General features: G+C 37.7%; 1 protein-coding gene across 7 annotated transcripts in view; it reads right to left on the reverse strand.

Annotated features, from left to right (window-relative positions):
- The window catches only part of akap13 (A-kinase anchoring protein 13), a 113,986-nt gene that overhangs the window by 72,713 nt on the left and 18,647 nt on the right, over positions 1–22,626 (reverse strand). For all 7 annotated transcript variants that reach the window (XM_051883387.1, XM_051883384.1, XM_051883399.1 and 4 more), the window contains exons 2-5: positions 15,787–15,888; positions 13,609–13,652; positions 7,758–7,911; positions 3,142–3,456 (exon numbers count right to left, since the gene is read on the reverse strand). In XM_051883387.1, coding sequence (XP_051739347.1) covers positions 3,142–3,456; positions 7,758–7,911; positions 13,609–13,652; positions 15,787–15,805 — 532 coding nt within the window. In that variant the 5' untranslated portion in view covers positions 15,806–15,888. The remainder of the gene's footprint in view (positions 1–3,141; positions 3,457–7,757; positions 7,912–13,608; positions 13,653–15,786; positions 15,889–22,626) is intronic.

The following is a 22,626-nucleotide window of genomic DNA, read 5'->3' on the forward strand; positions in this document are numbered from 1 at the left end:
TTTTTCCGGACATTCTTTCTATTTAACAAAACAACGGCTTCTACACATAAGTTTATTACCATTTTGCACTATGTTAATATATAATGTTTTAAAATCATGCCAGAATAAAAAATATATACATTTATTACATTTTAAGATATTTTAAATCACAACTGAAATGGCTGTATTGGCCTTTGGATGGTTAAACCAAATGACCTTTTGACACTTCAAAATCTTTAAAATACCTTTATGTGTAGCAAAATATAATTAAAACCTTTTGGATTCAATAAAAGAGATCTAGTTGTACTATAGTACCTTACATACTTTGGATGTCATATCTTTGTTTTTTATTATTATTAAGGCCTTTGGACAAAAAAATGACCCGTCACGTCATTGACCCTTATACTACCCACCCAAAATTCTGTCATCACTTATGCACCCCCATGTCATTCCAAACCTGTTTGCGTTTATTACTTCAGTGGAACACCAAATATAATATAGTGGTTTTTTTGTCCATACAATGAAAGCCAATGGAATCCAGTGTTGTTTTGGTTCGCCCTGACTTTCATTGTATGGAGAAATACAGTTATATCTTGAATATCTTCTTTTGTTTTCCACAGAAGAAAGAACGTCATGTGGGTTTGGAACAACATGAACAATGCCAATGAATTGCATGAACTATCCCTTTAAAGGAGAAGTCTCATTTTCCATAAATATCATCTAATATGTGCCATGCAACGTGTCAGAATACCAGCAAATTCCCAGTTGCTATCTTACACAGTGGAAAAAGTCTTTATTAGCTAACTGGTTTTTTATGTTTTATATAATGTGCTTAATTTCACTTATGGAAGGCTGCTGGCAGTACATGCCCACTGATGCACTGGGCAAGAAGCCCATGGGTAGCTCTGGTTTCAGGGCCGGTCCAGGTGCCCAGCGCCAGCTGCAACAAATGCTACAGCTTGGAGAGTCATTACACAGCTCGCCTTCTCCCTCGACAGACAGGTCAACTCTAGGAGTTTCTGAAAACAATGACCATGGCGAACTTTAAAAGACAAGCTACATCTAATGTCCACAGCAACTTAATCTAAATCTGCAGGAAATACAAAATCTTACCAACATGTGCTCAGGTACCAGATAAAACCCGCCATTGTCTTCTCCCTTTCTGCTCAGTGAGCTAAACTTTACATGAATAGGTAGCGGAGCTTTCAGATGTTTTACTGAATGAGTTATTTAAGACCAAGGCTGTTTATAAGAGATAAGCTTGTGCTTATAATGACATAACAGAGCCTGTTTAGCCTTTGTTGGCCCTTATCTCCTGCTGACTACTGTCCAGGTCTCACCACGCCCGCCCTAACACCTCCTACATGGAGCCAGACTGTGCCTAATTTAGAGGACAAGCTCGAGTCACATGAGAGCCGGGAATCTGCTGTCGCGTCAGCTGCCCTGATGAATGATTCCTCGCTGTGCAATTGTTTGGATCCACACATCGGCCAGATTCACACACTCATTCAAGCACACTTAATATAAACAGGCTCATATTTCTGCCCAGTGGCTAACCACTAAGGAGGATACGTGGCCGTGCACAAAAACATTAACCATGATCGGACAGGGAACAGGAAGGCGTTTGGTTGTTTATGACTGCATCAGCTTTAAGCATTCGTCTGATATCTGTTCAATCTTTTGTTTAGTTTTGTTCAGGTTGATTATCATAACCATACAGAATGTTTATTTTCAGTTCCCCTTTTAGTTCCTGTCTGGTTGACAGCCAGTGACACCAACACTACCGCTCAAAAGGTTCAGGTTGATAGGATTTTTACAATCTTTCACCAAGGCTGCATTTATTTAATCAAAAATATAGTAAAAACAATGGTTACACTTTATTTTGATGGTCCACTTCAGATATTCGACTAACTAGAAGTAACTTTTTAACTGCATGTCAATTAACTCTCATTAAAGTATTAGTAGACTGTTAGGTTAGTGTTAGGGTTTGTGTTAGTAGAATAAGTTGGCATGTAGTTGCAAAGTTACTTGTAGTCAGTAGAATGTCTGTAGGTGGAGCATCAAAATAAAGTGTTAGCAAATATTAAGCAGACAGTCTAATGAGAGTTAGTTGATATGTAGTTGTAAAGTTACTTATTGTTAGCAGAATGTCTAAAGCGGATTATTTTTGATTATTTGAATGCATCTTTGCTGAATAAAAGTATTAAATTCTTAACCAAAAAAACAAACAAAAAAAATCCCCAACTTTTCAATGTATTGTATATAAAAAGAATGGCTATAATTAGAGACTGTGATGTTTGCTTGTGGGTAGGTTAGTAACAAAATTTGATTTTAAGTCAGTGGAAACATTGGCCAGTTCTTTGAGAGGTTTGCAGATCCCCTGGCCGAATACTATTCACAAATCTATGAATATCGGAGAGCAGGAAGAACACAGGAAACTCATTTAACAAGAACTTTTATGCCAAATCCACATGAAACACAAATCAAAGTCAGTGACAACCAGAGTTCCTGCCATTTATCACATGCATCTTCTGTCAGCCCCGAAATGAGTCCACAGCCTGACTTAATAGGCTGTGTAAATGCTCCGTGCCAAAAAGAGCACTTTATTAGGGCGGGAATGTTTGCTTTTAGATTATCTGACATAGTGTTCCTGACTTGATACAAGTACAAGTAGTAGGAAAATAAGGCTAACATTCTGAATCGACCTACAACTTAAAAATAAATAAATAAACTGGTTCATGGCTGTACTGAAGGCCTTCCCTGAAAGCACAGTGCCCATGGTCTAAGCATTGTAACTTCACTATGCAGATGTTAACAACATGTTATGTAATAATGTAAATTATGTAAAAGAAAAAAAAAAAAAAAAAAAAAGATTCTAGCTGCCTCCTTGCTGAAAAAAAAATAAAAAAAATAAAAATAAATGGATTTTCGAAACTCTTACTGGTTGTGAAAGCAGCTCAAGTCATAAGCAGTCATTCACAAGACACCTTCAAAGTGACTGATAAGCACTGATAAGCTTTGCAACATGTTAATTGCTTATTGTGAGTCCAGTCTTCTATGCCATATATGTGCTGCTACCTACGTAGAACACACCAAAACAATGACCAATTGTGGTTTCATGACAGTTAGGATGCTGCCTACAGCTCTCTAGGTTTTACTCACCGATTTTCAAGCCTGTGCAAGTGCCCGTGTCCGTGTCCAAGTCTGTGCCCAGCACGCTCCAGCCTACTGGTAGAGGCAGATGTCTAAGAGCAAGAGCCAGAGTATCATCCAACCTCTCGCATTCCTTCAAGGGGATCTGACACTCGTCCAGAAGTAACGCTCCCTCTGTCTTCCCAGCCGCGTTCACCAGGAACTGGGCCATGTCCAGGGCAAGGTCCTGCACATACTGGAAGCGTTCCTCAGCCACAGGGTCCACTGAGCCCCCAGGTCTGGCCTGGCACAGCGTGACCCGCACGGTTTCACTGCGATCGTGAGCTATTATGAGACAAACAGATGAACATTGGATAGAAATATATTATACTGGTTAAACTTAAATAAGTAAAACTAAATTACAGACAGATGGATAGATAGAAGCATAATCATTTTATATACAAAGTATCATATTTGAGTCTATATGCCTCAGACATAGATAGATAGATAGAGATTTTATATACAATATCATTTGAGTCTATATGCCTTAGACAGACAGACAGACAGATAGGTAGACATGCATAATGATTTGATATACAATATATCATATTTGAGTCTATATGCAACAGATGGACAGACGGACAGACAGAAAGACGGGCAGACAGTCAGACAGACCAATAGATAGATGGATAGATAGATAGATAGATGGATAGACAGACACATAATGATTTTATATACAATATCATATGAGTCTATATGCCTTAGACAGACAGAAGCATAATCATTTTATATACAATATATCATATTTGAGTGTATATGCGACAGACGGCCAGACAGAATGATTTTATATACAATATATCACATTTGAGTGTATATGCGACAGACGGACAGACAGACGGACGGACGGACAGACGGACGGACAGTCAGATAGATAGAATGATTTTATATACAATATATCCTATTTGAGTCTATATGCCTTAGACAGACGGACAGATAGACGGACAGACGGATAGAGAGATGGATAGATAGACAGACAGACACAATGATTTTATATACAATACATACTATTTGAGTCTATATGCCTTAGACAGACAGACAGATAGACAGACAGACCGACAGATAGGCATGTTCCTTGAGAATTAGGGAACAATGCAAGCCGGATTTGAACTTGCTAGAATGAGCACTATGGCTCAATGTACACTGCTAAGCCACAACTCAGAATGTGACATACTTTTAAAATGTATGAAAATTTAAATTCCAGTTCAAATATTCTTGGTGCAGTTTACAGACTATGAAAAATATTTATACCACCCACTAACATCTCCACGACTTTGTCAACAGTAAATCAATTATGACTAAACTAACTCCTGACAAAATTCTAACAGCTATTTATCTTATATCAAACAGGGAGGTCTCCTGTAAATCATCTTCAGACTGATTAAAAAAAAAAAAAAAAAGATCTTGCTTAATATTTTGGCAGCCACATATCAACAGACGAAAAGGAGACTGAGTGCCTATAGTTGAGTGGAGATGGATATAATTACTGAGAAATGTTCCTGCATTAACACTACTCATTTCCATTTCCAAGAGGGAAACAGCCAGAGTCAGAGGTGACATACTATAAAAGAAACATTCATAAACAATTAAAACTTTACTATAAGGGCTGCCAGGAAGTCTGTCTTGTTTCACTACAGTTATGAGATGTCATTGCAACAACACACATCGCAAGGGCAGTGTTTATGTGCGAGCGCCATGTCTGTCACTGCAAAAAAAAAAAAAAACCTTTCACAATCACCAGCACCACATTTGTTTGACCAAAACATCTCAGTGGGACATCCATCTGGGTTCAAAGCATTTGAGCCATTTTTGCCGATAAAGACCTCTTAGCAGCCAAATGTTTGGAATCAACCAAAAGTATGGACCTCCAGCAGAGAGACAGAGGGGTGAAAGTGTATCCTGGCAGACCAACTGCAGTGCACCTGAGACGGACGATAGTAGGACCATTCTTCATGCACTCTTAATGCATTGCTGAAAACCTTTCAAGTGCTTAGACGGAGTAGTGATTACAAAACTGGTGCCAAACGTCTGCGCTGGATTCCATGACACTATATCTGCTGCGACCCTCTGTGGAACTGCTTGGGAGACGCGGTTGAAATGTATTCCCTTTTTGAAACCTAGCTAAATTTCATATGGAGGGCTATTGTGTTTTTATTTCTTTTAACAATGAGATAAGATCGCAATGCTACCAGTTCCCCCTAAAAGCAAAAATGTCTCAATAACGTTAATGGTTACAAGATAAATCTTTAGTTAATTACAATAAAGGATTGTGCCAATTGTGGACTGTTGTTGTGGGTGGTTGCTAGGAAGATGCTTACTGGTTCCTACATATGACCAGCGTCCCTACTTTCTTATTTTTCATCAAATAAAATGGACAAAACACATCCACTATAAAGGAGGTGAAAAATAGTTTGTGAAAAGAGTAGTGTCCAAATTCACAGTGTTCATAAAACAGTAAGAAAAAAGTTCCCAGATAACCTACTACTTCCAGCAAGATTCTAAAGTGTGCATACAGTGGACACTTTACTATCCCATTAGGCCAATGGAGAGGATTTGTGAATGACAACATGATACGCTGGTAGGTCACATGACAATGACAACATGATAAATGTAGTGTGTTCGGATTACATTCTTACTATACACATTTATACTACAGTTGCAAGAAAAAGTATGTGAACCACTTGCAAAAACTGTGAAAATGTGAATAATTTTAACAAAATAAGAGAGATCATACAAAATGCATGTTATTTTTTTATTTAGTATTGTCCTGAGTAAGATATTTTACATAAAAGATTTTTATATATAGTCAACAAGAAAAAACAAACAAAAAAAATAGCTGAATTTATATAAAAAAAAAAAAAAGTTTGTGAACCATTGGTTCTTAATACTGAGTGGTTACCTGGATGATCTACGACTGTTTTTTTTTTTTTTTGTGATGGTTGTTCATGAGTCCCTTGTTTGTTTTGAGCAATTAAACTGCCCAATGTTCTTCAGGAAAATCTTCCGGGTCCTGCAGATTTTTTTGCATTTTTGAACCCTTTCCAGCAGTGACTGTTTGATTTTGAGATCCATCTTATCACAATGAGGACAATTGAGGGACTCAAACACAACTATTAAAAAAAGTTCAAACATTCACTGATGCTCCAGAAGGAAACACGATGTATTAAGAGCTGGGGGGTGTAAACTTTTGAACAGGAAACAAATTTATAAAAAAATTCTTATTTTGTTTAAATATAATTTTTTTTCACTTAGTACTGCCCTTCGGAAGCAACAGAAGACACTTAAATGTTTCCCGTAAACAAATTAAGTACAATTTACCTTGATCTTCAAATTCAAAAAGTTTTTGATGGGTGAAAACAGTCGAAGATCATCCAGGTAACCACACAGAGTATTAAGAAACAATGGTTCACAAACTTTTGAACAGTTATTTTAAAGGCACAATAAGTAATTTTCACCACTAGAGGTCGCTTATTCAAAACAAAAGCATAGCTTGACGCGGTAAATGAGCGTGGAATCATGGGAGTTGTTGTCTTCACCTCCACAGCCGACGGAAAGGAAACCGACAGAAATCATGTTCATGGATGAGCTAATGTATTAAAGTTTTATTAACGTTACAGTGGTATGAAGCAGGATGGGTCGAGAGCCGAAAAGCCGAAAAAGCCCACTGGAGCAAATGCCAATGATGGACAACTGCGATACACACCGATCTCGAGTCCAGCGGAGCTTTCATTATGCTTATGCTGCAGTCGGCCGCTTATGCTCTTTTCGTTGCGTATGTGGGGTAACGCAGCGCTGTGTTTACGTGGTTAAAACAATTATATTAAAAATCAAGGGTAGTGCGGATATGACGCCATTGACAGGCGACGCAATGGCACGGTCCGTGTTCTGGTTAAAATTGCTGATTTCTCTGGATTTAAACATTGTTGGAAACGTTTGGGATAAAGTACGTACACAATATTTAATTTATTTTAATCTAAAAATCTTACATATTATGCCTTTAATGGTCCCAAAGCAATTATTTATTCAAAAGAAGTACTTACTTTTACGAGAGTATGCGATTTTGGATGCAGCCAATATTTGGTCAACTATAAATATCTGGAGTTATATACTCAATCCAATAATTCCAATCCTGTTTAGCAGGTCCCAACTCTATTTTTGCACCAATAAAAAAATGTGTTTATGTTTATAGATCCTTGTTATATTTTCTCCCACCTCTTTCAACATATTCCTACATTAAGCAAGAATGTGTCAGCTCATTAATAACTACTACTTGTATATATACACACTACATGAATTTTCAGAAGAGGCACTGGGATATTTGGATCAGCTCAAGCATGTGCTCACTGCAGGTTGCCCTGTGGTAACTAGGACAGTTTTGCGGGTGAATAATTGGGCAAGGCAACAACGTGCCAAGCAATGCCTGAACCAGGTCCGGCATGACTGGAATGTAAATGAGTCAATCTCTGCAGGTAATAAGCGTCTTGTTCCAGGAAGAAGCTAACAATTATTAAGCATTGATAAAATATTGTATGTAGACACGAAGTGAACGCAGAATGTGTTGTGTGACCGTGGGTGTTGTGAACACTAACCTGGGCACACGGCTTGCAGCGTGACATGGCTGATTTTCGAAGTGCTGGAAACATGCCTCTGGGTGGTGCCGGCGAAAAGCAGGTAAAACTCTACATCCTCTTCATTCTCGACACACTCTTCCTCACAGAGCTGGACCGTCAACAGACACTCGCCCTGAATAAGAGAGAGAAAACAGATTATATACAGCATTATTTAGCCCTATCAGTAACTATTAGACTGAAAAACAATCCAGTTGTTTCAAAGAGAAAAGTACACTTTAAATTACGCTGAAAGTGCGACAATCTAGGACTTCTTTCGAAAGACTAAAAGCAGTGCTGAGTGTATAATCGCCTGTGGGTGCAGAAAATTACACAAAGCATCAACTCCTATAAATCATCATTACAGGATCCTCAAACAACAGGGAGGCATCAACACCTGTCCATTAAGAGAGACGCGTTTCATTACAAAGTGAGCGGGGACAGAGGGGCAGCCTATATACATATCAACAAATGCTGAGGAAAAAAAAAACAGTCATCAGCCTTTCCCCACCCTCATAATTATAGCTTTGCAGTTAAAAGTTCAGCGTGTGTGTGGATGTGTGTGTGTAAGACACCTTTTTTTCCTCTTTAAACATTTCAAATGTCACTTCTAATTTATGGTATTGACAACCTTTTAAAGTTCTTTCAAAAGCTATATTTACTCAGCATAGATACTAGGTCGTGTTATTAAATCATGTTTTTGGCTGGAAGGCGCGTGGCCAACAAAACAAAACAAAAAACAAAACAAAAACAAAAAAACTTCTAAGAGCACTTAGATGTAGCTGTTTAATTTAATTTTAGTTTTGGCCAGAATTTTTATTATTTACAAAAAATAGAAATTATATAAATGTTATGTTGCAAAATAATTTAAAAAAAAATAGTAAATTGTGGTGCATGGCCATAAAACAAAAGTAAAAATAAAGAAACAAAAAAAAAAAAAAAAAACTTCTAAGAGCACTTAGATGTAGCCATTTAATTTAATTTTAGTTTTGGCCAGAATGTTTATTATTTATTTACAAAAAAATATAAATCGTATAAATGTTATGTTGCAAAATAATTTTATAAAATAGTAAATTGTGGTGCATGGCCATAAAACAAAAGTAGAAATAAAGAAACAAAACAAAAAAAAAAACAAAAAACAAAAACAAAACAAAACTTCTAAGAGCACTTAGATGTAGCCGTTTAATTTAATTTTAGTTTTGGCCAGAATTTTTATTATTTATTTACAAAAAAAATATAAATTGTATAAATGTTATGTTGCAAAATAATTTTATAAAATAGTAAATTGTGGTGCATGGCCACAAAACAAAAGTAAAAAATAAAGAAACAGACAAAAGAGGGGGGAAAATTTCACTCCCAGTCGGTCTGTAGTAGCTGTCCAGATTTAGCTTTAGTAGTAGTCACATGACACTTTTGCCACAATTGCCAGGCATGACAACAAGAAAGTCTACTCTCTGTCTTGTATATCTTCACTTATTTATTGGATGGGTGTGAATGAGAATATGAGAGTGAAAGGAGGAGCTACCATAAGATAAAAAAAATAAATAAACAAGAGAAAGACAGTGACATGACAGGGCTGTCAAAGCAGAATGACTGTTTACATTATCTAAAACCAAAGTAACAAGCTAGCATTCCCATACTGTATTTACCTATTCTAGCTACTATGCTAGGCCACAAAGTTTTGTCCGACACACAGGGCCTTCAGAGCGTGACGCACGCAGCGGGACATCCTAGCGAGAGATGTTTTCATTGGCCAGGCTGCAAAAGCCACATGGTGCCCTTGCCAAATGCCAGTCAGCTGCTTTTTTTGGCCGACAATGATCACAGCCATGGAGTAAATCGGAGACACGGCTGAATCCTCTTTGTGACATTAACTCCTATGCATTCTTGGTCTGGAGAAGAGTCTACAAAAGTCGCAGCTGATATTTCTATAGTTAAAAAGTACACCAAGAATTTTAGTTTTGCTGTGGTAACAACTAGAGAAGCAGGTGAAGATGTAAAGCAAAACCACAAATTACATCACAACAACTCTTGATTCAGTGCAACCAAACTTGAATCCCTATTGGCTGAATTCCAGGGTGTGGGAAGGGCTTTTTATGGCCAGGTCATATGACTGACTTGCATGAGAAGCAGTTATGGTGACCCTTTGATCTGTGCGACATGTATAAGGTGTAGGAATCTGTTTGCTACATCCCGAGGCCGTTTAAAGGTTACCAAGCCCACACTTTGTTTGTGACGCATACATGGGGCTCTAGAAATATGTTACTGATGGAAGCTATCTACATATTAGAACCTAGATACATTCTTTGGTTGTAAATATCTTTTATTTTTACTGCTAACATGCACAAGTCAGTCACTTTTAGACCACGGCGGCCCAATATGGATAGCAGGTGCTGGACCAGGAAAAGTGCCAAAGGCGAGAGCATAAACAAATGAAACAAAGACCACCCTGGTGACTGTGTCAACTGTGTCCATAAGACATGGAGATTCAGATTTGATGATACCGGTCTTTGTGTGATCTTTTATCTTTGTGTTTACTTGGTCACTTAACAAGTAAACAAACACAGAATATTGGTTTTAAGGATTTATGGTTGTTTTATAAACCCTTCGAATCATTAATGCTGCATGCAGCCCTGGAGATATTTTAAGACCGATGTGTGATAATCCTTGGTAGATTTTCTAAGCAAAAGATCTAAAATACCCAGCATCCAATTTATCTTCCTCAGAATCTTTTGGCTTAGCTGAATATCGGATCCATCTTTTCAGGAAGCATTTTTGGCACCTGAAGCGGGCTCATGGGGGTTCTCAAAGTACTTTTGATACTTTGGTTGTTCGTCGGTCTATTTCAGGATCTTGCAAGTCATTGTGCCAAAGGAGGTGTGCCTGGCCTTTTCGTCCTGTGCTTAAAACAACACTCAGTAAGCTGCCTCGTCTGAGAGAACTGTGGGAGTGAGAGACCACCGTGCATCTTTTAGCTACTTGCATTTAGCTCAAATTTAGCAGAACAAGTTTAGACCAAGAGACTCAGTGCAAAAGCAAACTTCAAAGTGCAGCTTACGTTTCATGACATGTCTTCGCTTCTTTGGAAACCCAAAACCGCCATTCCTCTGTTTATAATTAAGGAGAGCAAATTAGCCTGGGTCATGTGCTGAACAGAACACGCTCCTTCACATTAGCTTCTACGACAACCATGAAAGTAGCGATTCTCTACATCTGCTAACTTATAATCAAAAGCTCTGACGTTCTTCAAGGCAGTTATCGAAAGTTTCTGAAGAAAATTGCTATAAAATGAGGCTAGCTTTTGTTTGTTCAGTAGCTGTCATGTAGCTAAAACTTAGAAACTTACCAATAAAAATGAACTTAAAAATGAACCTTGCTTTTGTTTGTTTTTATAGCTAAGTCATGTAGCTAAAACTTAGAAAAACTTAAAAATGAATCTTGCTTTTGTTTGTTTTTATAGCTACGTCATGTAGCTAAAACTTATAAACTTACCAATTAAAATTAACTTGGAAATGAATCTAGCTTTTATTTGTTTTTGTTGCCAAGTCATGTAGCTAAAACTTAGAAACTTGTCAATAAAAATTAACTTGAAAATCAATCTAGCTTTTGTTTATTTTATAGCTACACTCAAAAAAATTGATACGTTGGATTTACTTAATTTTTTTATGTCAACAGGTTCCACATAATTTGGTTATGTTGCATTTAATTAACTTTAAATTTATTACATAAGGTTAACTCAATGCCATTTAGTTGAAGGTTAACATTCTTAATTTTGTCCAAAACCATTAAGTTTAATTATCCTAAAATTAAAACAAATAATCCAGTTTAATTGAATAATTTATTTAGCGGATGCATTCAAGAACAATTTTCACAACTTTTACAAAATCTTTACTCTGTAAAGACTCTTGTTAGGTGTTAGCCAGAAGATGGTTTTATTCCATCTATGGCATGCCCAAAATAATTGTTTTTATTATTAAAACAACTTTAATTGTTGTTAGCAGGTCCTCAACCCAAGCACATGTTCTACACTTCACCACAATGGTAACCCCAAAACTATTAACATAACAGAAACTTTTAAATACCAACATAATAGAACAGTAAACATTAAAAAGTCCCTCCATTATCTCATGTTGCTAAAAACTGCTTAAAATAACACTTTATTTCAACATTTACTCACCCAGATCAGTCCCTTTGCAAAGCATGATGGGAAGTGAAAGTCCTGTTTGATTGAGTCCTGGTTGAGTTTACTTGATTGAAACATGTTATTTTAATATGAAAACATCAAGTTGAGTCAAAAAGTAATCGTTTCAAGTCAATTTAACATGAAGCAATTAAATTTGAACCAGAAACCTAATACAATGGTGTTGAATCAAAATAAGTTGTTTAAATAAAGTAAACAGCATCAAAAAATCATTTTTTTGAGTGTACGGCATGTAGCTAAAACTTAGAAACTTGTCAATGAAAATGAACTTGAAAATTAATCTAGCTTTTGTTTGTTTTTATAGCTGTCAAGTAGCTAAAACTTAGAAACTTTCCAGAAAGAAATTGCTATGAAATGAGGCTAGCTAAGGAGTAATGCTATACCCAGAACAAACCATTGGACTTGCTAATTAGCACCGTAAGAACTACAGTAGATGCTGTAATTAGAATTTCTAGAGTTCATGAGGGGTGAAATTCAAATGTGTGGGGAGTACGATATTCAAAGTTTACAAAGTAATTGATAAGACAGAATTTAATAATGTACATTTGAGTGGAATTAAAATCAATGCAGAAAAGAATGAGGACAAAAGTGACAACATGGCGAGGCAGAAATTAAATGCCATTTCCCTTTACTCAATCACTTCCTTAATTGTTGTTCAGTTTCAGTTTCAGATATCTACATTTTTGCTTTCATTTGACCTTATTTTCAAGTTTAAAATCTACATTAAAATAAGAAACTGAGGGCATCTGTGACTTCCGTGAGTTCATCAAGACGTCCTGAGAAGAAACAGTACAATGCTTCATCAAGCCAGCCACCTGCAACTGCTAAACATGGAAAAACCACATGCAGCTTTAACCACACACATGCATATACACACGAACACAGCAAATGCACAAGCCACAGCTGTGTGCTTCAAATACGGCGAACCATTGCAGCATCTGACATGGTTTATAGTTCATGACAAAGGATGTAACTGTTACTAAAATGACAAATATTACAATCTCCGTAAAACGTTCATGGCAATTAAGTAATGAATATTTATAGCTGGAAAACTCTCATTTGGCAGGTGTAGCAATTTTAGACCCTGTGTGTCTGTTTAATTTTATCTCTGAACAATATCACCAGTCAACGTCACATCTGTGGCAGGATGTTGATATTACCATGAATGCAAGACAACCAGAGTAATCTACAAGGCCTAAAAAAAAAAATAAAAAATAAAAAAGTAGCTCAGTTTGTCGTGGTTAACTGATCTGGTCTTCACCATTGACCTGAAAGTATTGTGGTGTCCTCAGTCAGACATCCTGCTGACATGTGGGCTTCTTTATGCCTTAAGCAAATCTAATTAAAAAAGGTCAGCACAAAAACAAAAGAAAAACATAATTACCCAGCACCCTTCCCCCTGACCAAGACCAAAATAAGCTGATGCAGCCCAACGGGAAGAATGTAAGCAGGCCTTAGAGCAACAAGGTCTCATTAGAAGTTTCAATCAACTAGGGACTAGGTCAGGATGGTCTACTAGTCATTTAACAACCAAAAAAGACATATAAAGTAGACGCAACCCTTTCAAAGAGGGTTTTAGCATGCTAACAAAGTGCAGTACTAAATTAAACAAACAAATATTGCAATACTTACATATAACGGGGCTTGTTGTGGATTCAGTTTCATGGCACTGGCCACTGCGGAAAAGAAAAAGAGAGAGAGTTAGCAACAAGACATTTCTGAAAATGCACCCACAATAATCTTTGCATTTCACTGATCATATGCATAAACAAACTAGCCTCTGAGCATCAGGCTGCATGACGCAGATCACCTGGGGCTTTTAACAGACAAAACAGTGACCCAATAACTATTAGGAGCACATTAGCTTGCCTACATTCATAATGGTCACCCCCTTCCGGGTCCTTCCATAAAAAACCTTCAGTAAAAATTTAACTGCAGCTAATGAATAACAGGAAATCCATTATTTGCATCTGTTTTCAGGACTCAACAATTGGAATAGCCTGAGGTGTGGCTACGTTCACGGATCACGTACATAGGTCATTAATGCTTACCAAACAATAAAATTTTTGTGGTATATTGCACATTGTTGTGGAATTGTGAGGATTTAAATGTTGCAAAGGTTTCGCTATCTTGGTGACTAACATTGCAAATGTTTTACATTGCATGATTTATTGCAAATGCATGATACATGATTTATTGTAAGTGTATGGAAGCTTGTTTCCGCCACGGAATAAAAAAAAAAAAAAGGATAATTGCGTCTTTTTATCTCACAATTGCGACTTTATATAACACGATTCTGAGAAAAAAAAAGATGTAAAGTCGCATTTGCAAGTTATAAAGTCAGAACTGTGATATAAACTCGCAATTCTGACTTTTTTTCTCAAAATTGTGAGATATAAACTCACAATTTTGACTTTTTTTCAGAATACTGAGATATAAACTTGCAATTGCGAATTATAAAGTCCAATTCTGATGGGAAAAAATAAATTTTTCTCAGAATTGAGAGTTTATATCTCACAATTCTGACTTTATAACTCACAATTTTGACTTTAAAACACGCAATTGTGACTGTCAAGCAATTCTGATTTTATAACTCACAATTCTGATTTTATAACATGCAATTGTGAGAAAAAAAAAGTCAGAATTGTGAGATAAAATGTCACAATTACCTTTTTTTTTTTTTTTTTTAATTTAATGGCAAAAACAAGCTTCCATACAAATGCAAGAATGGCTAGTGATTAGAATTATCAAAGAATGGGTTGAAAATTATAAATCAGAAATGTTTTGTACCAAACAGGATGTCATCGTTTTCTTTCAAAGAAATTTTCAATTCCATTCAAAGAAAGGAATGTCTTGCTCACTAGGGATGCCATGGTGAGGAAATTTTCCCATCTGTTATTTTCCCACCCATTATTACCGATTACACCGGGAGGAAGAGAGGCTCTGATGCCAGCAAATACGCCACTTGGTGGAATCTTGCGGCTGGCCGCAAAGCACATTGCCCACCTGCAAGCTGCAAGAGGGTGTTACGCTTCACCCAGGCATGAGAGGCAAAACCACAGCCCTTAAACCACAACACACGGCAAACCTAACCACCATCACACAGAGCTTCAGACAACACCCAAATCTCAGCTGATTCAAGAAAGAAAAAAAAAAAAAACATATTAGCCAACACAATAAGACACAAATCATCTCTTCTTAATGTGACGCTAGAAGCAGCCCCCAACACACAAGGCTGGGAAACAAATGACATTGGAGTGTTAACACCGCCCCCACCTTCTGTTCACTAAGAATGATAAACCGCCCCCAGCTATTGTTCTGCTATCTGCCCCGGGTGAGGTATTAGCCTTTTGGAGGTCCTTGTGGTTATCTGAGGCCCTACTTATAACCTGGACACACAGGAACAACACACACTCCTACACAGATATTTACAAGCACACACTACCCAACATAACCGTGACAAATGCTCTGTTCCAAAACCAAGTGAACTGCCTTGCTACCGACAAAGGTAGCTGCTGTCTACTTTTCTAAGTTTAAATAGATTCCAATGGAGTTTGACATTAGCATGTTTCTAAAGTAACAACAATGCGATACTGTAAGCATAAAAATTCTCATCACACACATAAAATAGTAAAATAGTTCATTTTACACAACACATTTTAGTATTGAATGTAATAAGTATATTTATATCCACCATCTTGTATTCGTTTTTTTTTTTTTTTTGTAATGAGATTTTCTGTGAAAGATACATGTGATGCTGTCTACAACAGAACTAAAATGAAGTATCCTAGCACAATTAAAGTTGCCTACCTTGTGGAACGGCCTTCATGTCGGGAATATGGTTATGATGTATTAAAACGCTTTCTCTGTAGGCTCACCAGGTTTGGAACAGTGCACAGATTTTCAGTTCTCCTTAAAAAGCAGAAACCAGATTTAAACCCATTAACAGAATAAAAGTACGTTTTTTTTGTTTTTTTTTGAGGAAGCTTTAAAGATTACAACATAACAGCGGCATTGTCATGAATCTTTGACAGATAAAGCAATCTAAGAATGAACTAATAATGTGGCGGACGAAGTCGAAGGAAGTGGATTATCAATAATCTGTTTATTCAGTACTGAGAAATACAGAAAACAGTTCCATTAAACAAAAATGTAGTATTGTTCAAAATTTATTTGAATTCTAGTTAAAATTACTTAGTCATTAGCTTAGCATAGTGCTGGGTGGTATGACCAAAAATCTGTATCACTGTATTGTTTTAAGATTCTGGCAGCTTCACGGTATATCATAGTATTTGTTCTTATTCTTTATTACAGAGTCTTACTTTACAATCAGGAGTACATAGAATATAAAAACTTATTTTCAAAAATGGTGGTAATGAAAACAACTAATAATTTAGTTAATCTTTTAAAATTTAACCAAATGAAAATGTAATAAATCCTTCCTTAATATGCGATATATTATGTATATGTAATATTCCTTAAAATAATAATGTTTTAATAAATTTTATTAAAAATATTATTTTAAGAAGCACATTCTACTGTGCATTAGTAATACACCTCTTTTATAATTTATTATTATTACTATTGTTGTTGTTTTATTTCTTCAAGTACACTCTACTGTGCAATAGTAATATATTTCTGTTTAAAAAAATGTTCAAGTGATACTGAACTTTTATTTTGACAGGTTGAAATGTTGAAATGCTCATGAAATTAACTTTCACAGCAGCTCTGCAGATGAAGTTCACGTATCCATGTCCTCATACAGTGAGGCGGCAGATGCTGAAAACACCACGAGTGTCATGCTTGCTTCAGTATGTGTAGTAGACAAAATTGCAGCACAGCATGCAGAACATGCAGACTTTAGATTTCAATAGCGGTCTTTTTGAGCTTTAATATTCACAGACACTTCATGAAGCTTACCGAATCTTTTGTTTCGAATCAGTGGTTTGGAGCGTGTATCAAACTGCCAAAGTCACATGATTTCAGTAAACAAGGCTTTGTTACGTCATAAGTGTTTCAAAATGTTTCGAAATTTCAGTGGTTCACGTGACTTTGGCAGTTTGATACACGCTCCGAACCACTGATACGAAACAAAAGATTTGTAAAGCTTTGAAGCTTCATGAAGCAGTGTTTTGAAATCGCCCATCACTAGATATTGTTGAATAAAGTCGTTATTTTGTTTTTTAGCACACAAAAAGTATTCTCCTCGCTTCATAACATTAAAGTTGAACCACTATAGTCACGTGAACTGTTTTAAATATGTCTTTAGTAGCTTTCTGGGCATTTGAAAGTGTTAATTATCTTGCTATCATTGGAGGCCTCACTGAGCCAGCGGATTTTATCAAAAATATCTTAATTTTTGTTCCGAAGATGAACGAAGGTCTTACAGGTTTGGGTGAACTAACCCTTTAATAGAGGTCCCCTATATCAATACACTCTATATAGCCCTCTTCATGGCCATTGAACAGATGCAGCAATTGTTTTAGCTACGCACCGGTATGGCGGTAGTTGAAAAATACATACCGGATAAATCGGTATACTGCCCAGCATTAGCTAAGCAACATACTAACTTTAGAATTGATTGAAATCCCACCCAATATGTGTGTTTTCTGTTTTTGTGCTTGGAGAATAGCCATTAGCTTAGCAATACGATAACACCTGTGGCCAGTTGCATAAACTTAGCCATAAACTTAGCCACTACCATTTCATGTGAATTTAAAAAGTTAGGACAAGTCTTGAAGAAAAAAAAATAGATGGCTAAGACTATTCTAAGCAGTTTATGCAACCGGTCAAGTGTGTTCTGCGTTTTACGAGAAGAGCACGTAAGTGCTACACACAAGTGAATGTTCACACTATATTCAGTACGCATTGCAGCCAGTAGACAGTTAGGCAGCTTACTAGGTTTTGGAACAGAGCTTAGGTGTTATAAACCGGACAACTGACTAATCTCTGCTATTCTTCTAATACGCTGCCAGGCTTCTTTACTTGAACCCCTCTACGGCTCCTGTGCAGGCGGAATTCCCAGAATACTTCTCCCCTCCCTAGTCTGCAGGAAGAGATCAGACATCCCACCTGCTGCTTTTTCCACTCATGCTGATTCACCAAGTACCCCTGCCCCAAATCCAACTCCAACAATTTAGCCAGTTGATCCACTTCCAAATCTCAACTAATCAGCTAGATCTGCGGTGGAGAGAGATGGGTGACGGCCCATCCTAAGCCAGACGGTGGCTACTGTGGATGCTGAGAAACTGGCTAAGTGTCAACCAGACCATCAGAGAACATGGCAGTCATGGAGGGGGCATGCTGTTACAAAGATTTGCGTGGTCGTGCATGCATAAAACCCCAACTTAGCTTTGATATGAGTCCTCCTGGATGGACCTACTGAGCCAGTACACTGCAGAGTCAGCAAGCCAGTGGTTACCCTCAACAGATTCATGTCTAGAGGTTAGAGAGAGGGCCGTAGTTTGTGTGCTTTGGCCTGCATTCTGGCACCACTGAAATTCAAGCATCACATTTGGGCTTTTTGAGAACCCCCACAAAAAGCCCCACAATCCTACACATGTGAGACAGGCAGCAACAGACAGGAAGTAGGAATCTAAAACAAGGACAACATATTGACAGCAAGTCAGGGGTAGGCGGCAGGGTGGGGACAAGGCTGGACATTATGAGAGGGGTCACAGCCTCTTTCTTCAGGCGAGTTCCCTTGTTCTTTTAGATGAATAAAAGGGCTACTGTTGAAGCTCAACAGGATGGGGTACAGCGATAATCAGCTGGTTCTAATTATAACCACTGATTTCATCCTGTCGAGCTAAGCCCACACACTACATCTAGCACAACAGATGCACACAAGACTAAACGCTACACTTACAAAATAAACATGTAAACAGATCATCTCAGATGTTCACTTACCTTACACCACAACTATCTTTCAACAAGATATACAAAGTAGGGACAAATTAACAAGTAGACATCAACACCAACATGACCTATTTGGAACCACATTCCAAATTTTAACCCAATCTGTTCTATGAGGAAAATTTGTACCTTAATCCAAGAGAAAATGCAACCTACTATTAATCACCACAGTAGATAGAAGACAGGAAACCATGGAAGACTGAGATCCAGACATGACACCAGCTCAGTGCATCCAGAGCAGAGCTGAAGTCTTGATTTTGTGGTCCTGAGACTTCTTAAGACCACATAAACATGGCCTTGGTGTGGGCCTGGTTCTTGGCATAGGGACAAGATTGCAATCAATTGACTCTTAGCCACTGAGCAAAGTTCCACAGTATCCCAAATAAATGCTGCAAAAAACAAAATATTTCTTTCTCTATTGAAATACATTTAAAAAATTGCAGTCTGGTTCTTGGACTTATAGCTCTGAGTTTAGAACTGTGTAAAATTACAATTAAAGACCCAGGAGAAACCATTTAGGTTAAGATAACCCTAACAAATATTACTATGGTTCGTAACATAAGGGGTTTATACAGGGTCTTTAGAGGTCTAGTCATGGTCTTGTGGAGTGGATCTGGGTCTGGTACTGCTCCCAGTCTGGGTCTTGATCCCCACTCTGGTCCAGAGCATGAGTCAACCATTAGACCAAACCAGAACCAATGACCTTTAGGGGAAATTCTGCTTGTCTTGAGATGTGTACATCTGAAGGAGGTCCTTACAGACCAAGACCTCGCCTACACACAATGGCTCCTAAACATCTATGTGGTACCAGCTCATATATATCTCACAATGTAAAAAACAAACATCTCTAGTTACGCCAGCTATATTTTTGTAAACATTATAATTGCATCTTGTATTTTTGGATTAGAGTGCTTCCAAAGGCAAAGAACAACTGCAATGTGACTGCAACTACAGTTGAGTAGAAAATTTTGGTGCACAAATGGTGTACATTTGAGTGAGAATGTTGAGGGTGAAGTTGATTAGCTTAAAGTCAGTCTAGTCTGGAATCACAGTCGGCATTTGTGTTATGAGCAGTGGTGAAAATGTGGTTGTGTCGTTTAAGAATGACATGGAGGAACATCTCAAACAAAGGGTCATCGAGTTCAAACCAAGAAAGGGGGCAATGTTCTCAGCCACTGCTTCGACTGCAACAGAGCAGAGTCATGTTGGGGGATGAGAACAGGTCCTTGTGATTATAAAAAAGGGCCTGATCAAACAATCCTAGGGCAACAATAACATGTTGAATAATGGCAGCACCACACGCATGAAGTCCGAAAAGAAAACTAATGTAGAGCATATGAAAAAATCTGGCCCAGACAACTCATACTTTTAACAAATGCACTCTTGGCACACCAACAAGACATTGAAAAAAATAAATAAATAAATAAATAAATAAAATAATGTAAAGCTGAATAATGTAAACCACATTGCTACACATAGTTTAATACTCAGTTTAGCACTCAACATTTCATTTCAACAAACATAAACTTGCATATCAGCCCTTGTTCACCTCTGGTTTGTCCTTGTATGCTCTGAGGGGCATGAGAAACTAAATTTCCTCTGTCAAGCCCCAAGTTGGCCTCACCCGGCAGCCAGGACCAGACACCTGTTTGTTTAGTCTGAAACAACACTGCCTGGCCTCTCAGAATCCTGTGTCCCCTTCACCTCCGAGCTATGGGCTTTCAAATTTCCAAATAAAACATGACATTCAGCAGCAGGATTCAATCAATATTACTGAAAATAACAGGTTTACACATTTGGTATGGAATGTCAAGCGGTGTTTTTCATCACTTTGCTATAATTCCTGAATTCTTAACTAAATATTATCAAGACTTGCAGAGGAAATCAATACAGCTTCACTTCCTGAATGATTCGGTCACAAAAGACTACAAGGAAATCGCATATAAACAGACACAACAAATGGTTCTTCCTGGTCTACCTGTGCTTTGAGAAGTGCAGACGCTGTCTAGAAGCAAGTGAGAGGTTTCAATAGGATTACGGGATAAGGCAATTTAGACAACGTTTCATGTATCACGTCTGGTTAATGTCAACACCTAAAGTGAGAAACGTAGGACAAATATTGGGTTATTTTTGTAGCCTTCAATTTTTTTCCCAAAGAAAACCTGCAGGAGCCACTGCTTAATGGCTATGTTCAGAACAGCATAATACAATACCATTTCTGCAGTACTACACAGCAGGGATGTCCAGTCCTGCTCCTGGAGGGCCACCTCCCTGCTTGAAAGTTTCTAGTAATCCTGAATATCTTGATTAGCTGGTTCAGGTGTGTTTAATTAATGTCTAAACTTTGGTGGAAGGTGGCCCTTCAGGAGCACGACTGGACACCCCTGCTATACGGCAAGTATGCTGCATGTGCACAGATCTGGTTTTGGCTAATTTTCATGAATGAAAAACCAACATGACCCACTACATTTTTCCAAAATTTGTAGCATATAACAGTGTACACACAGAAGAATACAGTACTTCTCAATGCAATGAGGTCAACCTCATTTTTGGTCCTATCTACAAAAGTTAAAAGAAAAAAAACTTTTTTATTAAAACCATTTTATTTGATAAAATTGCATTTTTTAAAAAATGAGTGGCCTGCTTTCAATATATAATATTCTGTATGCTGTAAGCCAAGTGCTTCATTCCGAACATAGCCAAGGGTTTTCATTTGAATGGCTACAACAGGCACAGAGAAGTAGCAGTTTAAATGTGCATGCCAGAGTCATGCCGGAGGAATGCATGAACAATCCGCACTACAGGGCCTTGCGTTAATTTGCGGGAGCCAGCTGAAATGGCAGGGACGTCAGTCTCAAGGCCCGTGGTAGTTGCCAGAGCTGTATGCGTGTTGAGGGGTTGAGAGGGCCCTCTTGCCCCCGTGACATGAACAGGATGTAGCATGTGTTGCTCTCCCTGTGGAACGTCCCCTTGGGAAATTTGGATAGGCTTTGTAGTGCAAACAAGTCAAGCTTTTCTCCATTCAGAGAGAAAGTTCCAACCCACAAAATATGACAAAAAAAAGAGAACATGAAATAACCATCTGACTTATGTATTGAAAGACACAAGGTTTATGTAACATCTAACAATCGCCTTTTCCAATAAGATCTTCACTCCGGAGGCATCATGATAAAAAGCACCACAGTGTTTTATAATAAAGAGTCTCATGAGTCACTAATGCGTTGCCATAGTGAAGCCTTGTATCTACCATTACAAATACTTGTGGCAGTGAGGCTAAAGTAACTCTAACCCCTATTTAAGAGAATATTTAGTCTTTGCAGAGCACACACACCGCAACAGAGCACAGATAGGCGGACATCGTGCCAAAACAGCGACTGCTGCAGGGTTTGATGTTGCTATTTACCAAGCTCATGGTGGGCAGTATAATCAAACAAGCACAAAAAAAAAAAAAAAAAAGGTTTTAAAGAGGACCTATTATGCCTTTTTTCACAATCTGTAATACAAGTCTCTGGTGTCCCCAGAATGTGTCTGAAGTTTCATCTCAAATTACCCTACAGATCATTTATTATAGCTTGTCAAAATTTCCCCTATTTGGATGCGAGCAAAAACATGGCATTTTTGTGTGTGTCCTTTTAAACGCAAATGAGCTGCTGCTCCCGGCCCGCTCTCCAAAAGAGGGCAGAGCTTTAACAGCTCGCGCTTCGGTTGCTCAACAACAACAAAGCTGGAGAGTCT

This window comes from Ctenopharyngodon idella, chromosome 24 (genome assembly GCF_019924925.1).
Source record: "Ctenopharyngodon idella isolate HZGC_01 chromosome 24, HZGC01, whole genome shotgun sequence".
NCBI classification, from domain to species: domain Eukaryota; kingdom Metazoa; phylum Chordata; class Actinopteri; order Cypriniformes; family Xenocyprididae; genus Ctenopharyngodon; species Ctenopharyngodon idella.